At 66.8% G+C, this 9,721-nt stretch overlaps 1 protein-coding gene across 1 annotated transcript; it reads left to right on the top strand.

Moving 5' to 3' along the window:
- Positions 1 to 700: 700 nt before the first annotated feature.
- Positions 701 to 8,778, top strand: SLC8A2 (solute carrier family 8 member A2; the record flags this gene model as incomplete). The annotated part of the gene is made up of 8 exons (XM_082076497.1): positions 701 to 2,436; positions 3,318 to 3,421; positions 3,522 to 3,539; positions 4,351 to 4,475; positions 4,543 to 4,642; positions 6,337 to 6,551; positions 6,726 to 6,786; positions 8,402 to 8,778. The coding sequence occupies 8 exons, from the start codon at positions 701 to 703 to the stop codon at positions 8,776 to 8,778; spliced, it is 2,736 nt and encodes a 911-aa protein (XP_081932623.1).
- Between the last annotated feature and the right edge of the window lie 943 nt (positions 8,779 to 9,721).

The following is a 9,721-nucleotide window of genomic DNA, read 5'->3' as shown; positions in this document are numbered from 1 at the left end:
AGCCCCACGGCTGCGTCCCAGCTCCATGGGCTCCATCCCAGCCCCACAGCTCCATCCCAGCCCCACAGCTGCATCCCAGTCCCATGGGCTCCATCCCAGCCCCACGGCTCCATCTCCATCCCAGCCGCACGGCTCCATCCCAGCCCCACAGCTCCATATCCCAGCCCACTGATCCACATCCCGGCCCCACAGCTGCATCCCAGCCCCACGGCTCCATCTCCCAGCCCCACAGCTCCATATCCCAGCCCCACAGCTCCATCCCAGCCCCACGGCTCCATCTCCCAGCCTCACAGCTCCATATCCCAGCCCCACAGCTCCATCCCAGCCCCACGGCTCCATCTCCCAGCCCCACAGATCTATCCCAGCCCCACAGCTCCATTTCCACCCCAGCTCCATGTCTCCACATCCCAGCCCCACAGCTCCATTTTCACCCCAGCTCCATGTCTCCACATCCCTGCCCCACAGCTGTATCCCAACACTATGGCTGCATCCCGGCCCCACAGCTCCATATCCCAGCCCCACGTCTCCACCCCATTCCCACAGCTCCACCTCAGCCCCACAGCTCCATCTCCACCCCATTCCCACAGCTCCATCTCCACCCCAGCCCCCCATTTCCCCCATCCCCCCATGTTCTCCATCTCCCCCAGCCCCCCATCTCCCCCGCGGCGCTGACGCCTCCTCCTCCTCCCCGCGGCGCAGGATGCGTGCGCGGCGGGCGGCGCTGGCGGCCTGGCTGCTGCTGGCCCAGCGCGGCGGCGGCTCCGGCGCCGGGGCGGCCGAGGCCAACGGCACGTGCCAGGGCTCGGCGCGCTGCCAGCCCGGCGTGCTGCTGCCCGTCTGGCAGCCCGACGACCCCTCCCCCGGCGACAAGGCGGCGCGCGCCGTCGTCTACTTCGTGGCCATGATGTACATGTTCCTGGGCGTCTCCATCATCGCCGACCGCTTCATGGCGTCCATCGAGGTCATCACGTCCAAGGAGAAGGAGATCACCATCACCAAAGCCAACGGCGAGACCAGCGTGGGCACGGTGCGCATCTGGAACGAGACGGTGTCCAACCTCACGCTGATGGCGCTGGGCTCCTCGGCGCCCGAGATCCTGCTCTCGGTCATCGAGGTGTGCGGCCACAACTTCCAAGCCGGGGAGCTGGGTCCCGGCACCATCGTGGGCAGCGCCGCCTTCAACATGTTCGTGGTGATCGCCGTGTGCGTCTACGTCATCCCCAGCGGCGAGAGCCGCAAGATCAAGCACCTGCGCGTCTTCTTCGTCACGGCGTCCTGGAGCATCTTCGCCTACGTGTGGCTGTACCTGATCCTGGCGGTGATCTCGCCGGGCGTGGTGCAGGTGTGGGAGGCGCTGCTCACGCTCGTCTTCTTCCCGGTGTGCGTGGTGTTCGCCTGGGCGAACAAGCGCCTGCTGTTCTACAAGTACGTCTACAAGCGCTACCGCGCCGACCCGCGCCGCGGCGTCATCATCGGCACCGAGGCCGAGCCGCCCAAGGGCGCCGGAGCCGCCGCGCCGCCCGAGCGCCGCGAGGCCGACGGCTCCGTCGTCCCGCCGTCCCCGTCGCCCGGCGCCGAGGAGAAGGAGCTGGACGAGAGCCGGCGCGAGGTGATCCAGATCCTCAAGGAGCTGAAGCAGAAGCACCCGGACAAGGAGCTGGAGCAGCTGGTGGACCTGGCCAACTACCAGGCGCTGCTGCACCAGCAGAAGAGCCGCGCGTTCTACCGCATCCAGGCCACGCGGCTCATGACGGGCGCCGGCAACGTGCTCAAGAAGCACGTGGCCGAGGCGGCCAAGCGCGCGGCGGCGCTGCTGGAGGTGCCGGCGGACGCCGAGGAGGAGACGTGCAGCCGCATCTTCTTCGAGCCGTGCCTGTACCACTGCCTGGAGAACTGCGGCTCCGTCACGCTGTCGGTGGCGTGCCGGCACGGCGCCGAGCCCAACCACACCTTCTACGTGGACTACCGGACGGAGGACGGCTCGGCCAAGGCGGGCTCGGACTACGAGTACAGCGAGGGGACGCTGATCTTCAAGCCGGGCGAGACGCTGAAGGAGCTGACCATCGGCATCATCGACGACGACATCTTCGAGGAGGACGAGCACTTCTTCGTGCGGCTGCTCAACCTGCGCGTGGGCGACGCCGAGGGCATGTTCGAGGCCGACCCGGCCGACGGCCCCCGGGGGCGGCTGGTGGCGCCGGCCGTGGCCACCGTCACCATCCTGGACGACGACCACGCCGGCATCTTCACGTTCCGCGAGCGGCTGCTGCACGTCAGCGAGTGCCAGGGCACGGTGGAGGTGACGGTGCTGCGCAGCTCGGGCGCCCGCGGCACCGTGCTGCTGCCCTACCGCACCCGCGAGGGCTCGGCGCGCGGCGGCGGCGTGCACTACGAGGACGCCTGCGGGGAGCTGGAGTTCCGCAACGACGAGACGGCGTGAGGGGGCGTGGGGGGACGTGGGGACATTGGGGGGATGTGGGGACATGGGGACTTGGGGGGATATGGGGGGACATGGGGGGATGTGGGGACATGGGGACTTGGGGGGATATGGGGGGACATGGGGGGATGTGGGGACATGGGGACTTGGGGGGATATGGGGGGACATGGGGACATGGGGGATGTGGGGACACTGGGGACTTGGGGATATCTGGGGGGACATGGGGGATGTGGGGACATGGGGGGACATGGGGACTTGGGGGGATATGGAGGATATGGGGAGCTGGAGTTCCGCAACGACGAGACGGCGTGAGGGGACATGGGGGGACGTGGGGACATGGGGGGACGTGGGGACTTGGGGGGATATGGGGGGACATGGGGACTTGGAGAGATGTGGGGACATGGGGACTTGGGGGGACATGGGGGGACATGGGGACATTGGGGGACATGGGGACTTGGGGATGTGGGGAGCTGGAGTTCCGCAACGACGAGACGGCGTGAGAGGGGGGACAGGGGGTGGGGGACATGGGGGGATGGGGGGACGTGGGGACTTGGGGAGATATGGGGGGACATGGGGGACTTGGGGGGATGTGGGGACATGGGGGGATGTAGGGACATGGGAGATGTGGGGACATGGCGGGACGTGGGGACATGGGGGGATGTGGGGAGATGGGGACATGGGGGGACATGGGGACATGGGGCGACATGGGGACTTGGGGGGATATGGGGGGACATGGGGGATATGGGGAGCTGGAGTTCCGCAACAACGAGACGGCGTGAGATGGGGGGACATGGGGACATGGAGGGCCATGGGCACATGGGGGGCTCTGGGGAGCCCGCGCTGCCCCGTCACCAACGCGGGGTCCCCCCCGTGTCCCCAGGAAGACCCTCCAGGTTCGCATCGTGGACGACGAGGAGTACGAGAAACGGGACAATTTCTTCATCGAGCTGGGCCCCCCCCGCTGGCTCAAGCGGGGCATCTCGGGTGGGCGGGGCCGGTGGGCGGGGCATGGCTGGGCGGGGCAGGGTGGGCGGGGCATGGCTGGGTGGGACCCCCCATCCTCTGACCCCCCCTCTCCCCACAGCTCTGCTGCTCAACCAAGGTAGGAGGCTCCGCCCCCCGTCCCATTGTCCCCGGGACACCCCCCGTGTCACCCCCCCGTGTCACCCCCCATGTCACCCGTGCTGTCCCCACATGTCCCCAGACTGTGTCCCCACAACGCGTCCCTGTGTCACATTTCACACCATGTCCCCACCGCATGTCCCCACTCCATGTCCCCAACCCGTGTCCCCATCCCATACCCCACATCATGTCCCCATCCTGTGTCCCCATCCAGTGTCCCCACACCATGTCCTCATGTGTCCCCACACATGTCCCCTTAGGGGATGGGGACCATGTGCCCAAGGAGGAGGAGGCGCGTCCCCATCCCGTGTCCCCATGTGTCCCCATGCCCCCATGTGTCCCCATGTCCCCATGTGTCCCCATGTGTCCCCATGTGTCCCCATGTCCCCCTGTCCCCAGGGGACGGGGAGCGCGCGCTGTCGGCCGAGGAGGAGGAGGCGCGTCCCCATCCCGTGTCCCCATGTGTCCCCATGTGTCCCCATGTCCCTTTAGGGGATGGGGACCATGTGCTGTCAGCCGAGGAGGAGGAGGCGCGTCCCCATCCTGTGTCCCCATGTGTCCCCATCTGTCCCCATGTCCCCATCTGTCCCCATGCCCCCATGTGTCCCTGTGTGTCCCCATGTCCCCATGTGTCCCCATGTCCCCATGTGTCCCCATGCCCCCATGTCCCCATCTGTCCCCATGCCCCCATGTGTCCCCATGTGTCCCCATGCCCCCATGTGTCCCCATGCCCCCATGTGTCCCTGTGTGTCCCCATGCCCCCATGTGTCCCCATGTCCCCATGTCCCCAGGGGACGGGGAGCGCGCGCTGTCGGCCGAGGAGGAGGAGGCGCGCCGCATCGCCGAGATGGGCAAACCCGTGCTGGGCGAGAACTGCAAGCTGGAGGTCATCATCGAGGAGTCCTACGACTTCAAGGTGACCCGGGGACATGGGGGACACGGGGGACGCGGGGGACACGGCCTCACCCCCCGTGTCCCCGCAGAACACGGTGGACAAGCTGATCAAGAAGACCAACCTGGCCACGGTGATCGGGACCCACTCGTGGCGCGAGCAGTTCCTGGAGGCCATCACGGTCAGCGCAGGTGGGACCTTGGCCCCTGGGGACATCGCCCTGGGGACACGGGGTTATGGGGCTGCTCGGCCATGGGGAGGTGGCTCTGGGGACAGGGAACCTTGTGGCTGTGGGTCCTGGGGCCACCACCTTGGGGCCACCACCCTGGGGACATCACCCTGAGGTCAACGCTCTCTGGATGTCACTGTGGGGCCACCACCCTGGGGACATCACCCTGGTGCCACCACCCCAGTCCCATGTACCACGATGCCACCACCCTGGGGACATCACCTTGGTGCCACCACCCTGGGAACATCACCATGGGGCCACCACCCTGGTGCCACCATCCCAGTCCCGTGTACCACGATGCCACCACCCTGGTGCCACCACCATGGGGCCACCATCCCAGTCCCATGTACCACGATGCCACCACCCTGGGGACATCACCGTGGGGCCACCACCCTCTGGACATCACCATGGGGCCACCACCCTGGGGACATCACCCTGAGGTCAACACTCTCTGGATGTCACTGTGGGGCCACCACCCTGGGGACATCACCCTGGTGCCACCACCCCAGTCCCATGTACCACGATGCCACCACCCTGGGGACATCACCCTGGTGCCACCACCCTGGGAACTTCACCATGGGGCCACCACCCTGGTGCCACCATCCCAATCCCATGTACCATGATGCCACCACCCTGGGGACATCACCATGGTGCCACCACCCTCTGAACGTCACTGTGGGGCCACCACTGTGGTGCCACCACCCTGGGGACATCACCCTGGTGCCACCACCCTGGGGCCACCATCCCAGTCCCATGTACCACGATGCCACCACTCTGGGGACATCACCATGGGGCCACCACCCTGGGGCCACCATCCCAATCCCATGTACCACGATGCCACCACCCTGGGGACATCACCCTGGTGCCACCACCCTGAGGACATCACCATGGGGCCACCACTCTCTGGACATCACCGTGGGGCCACCACCCTGGGGACATCACCATGGGGCCACCACCCTGGTGCCACCATCCCAATCCCATGTACCACGATGCCACCACCCTGGGGACATCACCATGGGGCCACCACCCTCTGGACATCACCGTGGGGCCACCACCCTGGGGACATCACCATGGTGCCACCACTGTGGTGCCACCATCCCAATCCCATGTACCATGATGCCACCACCCTGGGGACATCACCATGGTGCCACCACCCTCTGAACGTCACTGTGGGGCCACCACTGTGGTGCCACCACCCTGGGGACATCACCCTGGTGCCACCACCCTGGGGCCACCATCCCAGTCCCATGTACCACGATGCCACCACTCTGGGGACATCACCATGGGGCCACCACCCTGGGGCCACCATCCCAATCCCATGTACCACGATGCCACCACCCTGGGGACATCACCCTGGTGCCACCACCCTGAGGACATCACCATGGGGCCACCACTCTCTGGACATCACCGTGGGGCCACCACCCTGAGGACATCACCATGGGGCCACCACCCTGGTGCCACCATCCCAATCCCATGTACCACGATGCCACCACCCTGGGGACATCACCATGGGGCCACCACCCTGGGGACATCACCATGGGGCCACCACCGTGGTGCCACCACCCTGGGGCCACCACCCTTGCATTGCGCACCCTGGGGGCCACCCGCGTCCCCCCGTGGCCGTGTCCCCCGGCGGGTGACGCCGTGTCCCCGCAGGCGAGGAGGAGGAGGAGGAGGAAGGGCGCGAGGAGCGGTTGCCGTCGTGCTTCGACTACGTGATGCACTTCCTGACGGTGTTCTGGAAGGTTCTGTTCGCCTGCGTGCCGCCCACCGCCTACTGCAGCGGCTGGGCCTGCTTCGGCGTCTCCATCCTCCTCCTCGCGCTGCTCACCGCGCTCATCGGAGACCTGGCCGCGCACTTCGGCTGCACCGTGGGGCTCAAGGACTCGGTCAACGCCGTGGTCTTCGTGGCGCTCGGGACCTCCATTCCTGGTGAGGGACATGGAGAGGGACATGGGGACAGGGGACATGGGGACAGAGTGATGGGACATGGGATGGAATGATGGGACAGGGCGATGGGGACACGGTGACACTTGGGCTGCACCGTGGGGCTCAAGGACTCGGTCAACGCCGTGGTCTTCGTGGCGCTGGGGACCTCCATTCCTGGTGAGGGACGTGGGGACATTGAGAGGGACATGGGGACAGGGTGATGGGACATGGGATGGAATGATGGGACAGGGCGATGGGGACACGGTGACACTTGGGCTGCACCGTGGGGCTCAAGGACTCGGTCAACGCCGTGGTCTTCGTGGCGCTGGGGACCTCCATTCCTGGTGAGGGACGTGGGGACATTGAGAGGGACATGGGGACAGGGTGATGGGACATGGGGACAGAGTGATGGGACATGGGATAGAATGGTGGGACAGTGGGAGGAAGGACATGGGGACACGGTGACACTTGGGCTGCACCGTGGGGCTCAAGGACTTGGTCAACACCGTGGTCTTCGTGGCGCTGGGGACGTCCATTCCTGGTGAGGGACATGGAGAGGGACGTGGGGACAGAGTGATGGGACATGGGATAGAATGGTGGGGTCCTACCGCCATCTCCTCACCGCTGGAATGTGACCCCATGTCCCCATGTCCTCATGATGTCCCCGTGTCCCCATGTCCCTCCATCCCCACGATGTCCCCATGTCCCCACGGTGTCCCCATGTCCCTGATGCCCCCGCGTCCCCCAGACACGTTCGCCAGCAAGGTGGCGGCACTGCAGGACGCGTCCATGTCCCCATGTCCCATGTCCCCATGATGTCCCCATGTCCCCGTGATGTCCCCATGTCCCATGTCCCCATGATGTCCCCATGATGTCCCCATGTCCCTGACGCCCCCGTGTCCCCCAGACACGTTCGCCAGCAAGGTGGCGGCGCTGCAGGACGCGTCCATGTCCCCATGATGTCCCCATGTCCCCATGATGTCCCCATGGTGTCCCCATGTCCCATGTCCCATCTCCCCACGATGTCCCCATGTCCCCATGATGTCCCCATGTCCCCATGGTGTCCCCATGTCCCGTGTCCCCATGATGTCCCCATGTCCCATCTCCCCACGATGTCCCCACGTCCCCATGGTATCCCCATGTCCCCATGGTGTCCCCATGTCCCCATGGTGTCCCCATGATGTCCCCATGTCCCATGTCCCCACGATGTCCCCATGACCCTCCATCCCCACGATGTCCCCATGTCCCCATGATGTCCCCATGGTGTCCCCATGTCCCTGACGCCCCCATGTCCCCATGATGTCCCCATGTCCCATGTCCCCATGATGTCCCCATGATGTCCCCACGTCCCTGACGCCCCCGTGTCCCCATAGACGCGTTCGCCAGCAAGGTGGCGGCGCTGCAGGACGCGTCCATGTCCCCATGTCCCATGTCCCCATGATGTCTCCATGTCCCCATGATGTCCCCATGTCCCATGTCCCCATGATGTCCCCATGTCCCCACGATGTCCCCATGTCCCATGTCCCCATGATGTCCCCATGTCCCCATGATGTCCCCACGTCCCTGACGCCCCCGTGTCCCCATAGACACGTTCGCCAGCAAGGTGGCGGCGCTGCAGGACGCGTCCATGTCCCCATGTCCCATGTCCCCATGATGTCCCCATGTCCCCATGATGTCCCCATGTCCCCACGATGTCCCCATGTCCCTCCGTCCCCATGATGTCCCCATGTCCCCATGATGTCCCCATGTCCCCACGGTGTCCCCACGTCCCTGACGCCCCCGTGTCCCCCAGACACGTTCGCCAGCAAGGTGGCGGCGCTGCAGGACGCGTGCGCCGACGCCTCCATCGGCAACGTGACGGGCTCCAACGCCGTGAACGTGTTCCTGGGGCTGGGGGTGGCCTGGTCGGTGGCCGCCATTTACTGGGCGGCGCAGGGCCGCGCGTTCCGCGTCCCCGCGGGGACCCTGGCCTTCTCCGTCACCCTGTTCACCGCCTTCGCCTTCGTGGGCGTCTCCGTGCTGCTGTACCGGCGCCGGCCCCACATCGGCGGCGAGCTGGGGGGCCCGCGCACCCCCAAACTGCTCACGGCCGGGCTCTTCCTGGCGCTCTGGCTGCTCTACGTGCTCTTCGCCAGCCTGGAGGCCTATTGTCACATCAGGGGCTTCTGAGGGGACACGGAGGGGGGGTCCTGACACCCCCTGAACCCCCGGGGTCCCCATGTCACCCCCTGAACCCCCAGGGTCCCCATGTCACCCCCATGTTCCCCTGGGGGGCTCCTGACACTCCCTGAACCCCCGGGGTCCCCCGTCACCCCCCTGTTCCCCTTGGGGTTCCCATGTCACCCCTGACCCCCCAGGGTCCCCCCGTCACCACCTGAACCCCCGGGGTCCCCATGTCACCCCCATGTCCCCTTGGGGTTCCCACGTCACCTCCTGAACCCCCGGGGTCCCCATGTCACCCCCTGTCCCCTCAGGGTCCTCATGTCCCCTTGGGGTTTCCATGTCACCCCCATGTTTCCTGGGGGGGTCCTGACACCCCCTGAACCCCCGGGGTCCCCCTGACACCCCCTGACCCCCCGGGGTCCCCATGTCACCCCCATGTTCCCATGGGGGGCTCCTGACACCCCCTGAACCCCCAGGGTCCCACTGACACCCCCTGAACCCTCGGGGTCCCCCTGTCACCCTCATGTCCCCTTGGGGTCCCCATGTCACCCACATGTCCCCCTGGGGTCCCCCTGTCACCCCCATGTTACCCTGGGGGGCTCCTGACACCCCCTGAACCCCTGGGGTCCCCCTGTCACCCCCATGTCCCCTTGGGGTTCCCATGTCACCCCCTGAACCCCCAGGGTCCCACTGACACCCCCTGACCCCCTGGGGTCCCCCTGTCACCCCCATGTTCCCCTGGGGGGCTCCGGGTATCCCCATGTCCCCTCGGGGTCCTCCTGCCACCCCCATGTCCCCTTGGGGTCCCCCTGTCACCCCCTGACCCCCCGGGGTCCCCATGTCACCCCCATGTCCCCATGGGGTCCCCACGTCCCCCTGTCACCCCCATGTCCCCCTGGGGTCCCCATGTCCCCCTGGGATCCCCCTGTCACCCCCATGTCCCCTCAAG

This window comes from Streptopelia decaocto, assembly GCF_964273445.1.
Source record: "Streptopelia decaocto genome assembly, contig: HAP1_SCAFFOLD_2161, whole genome shotgun sequence".
In the NCBI taxonomy this organism is placed as follows: domain Eukaryota; kingdom Metazoa; phylum Chordata; class Aves; order Columbiformes; family Columbidae; genus Streptopelia; species Streptopelia decaocto.
This window is presented reverse-complemented; position numbering and strand designations above follow the sequence as displayed.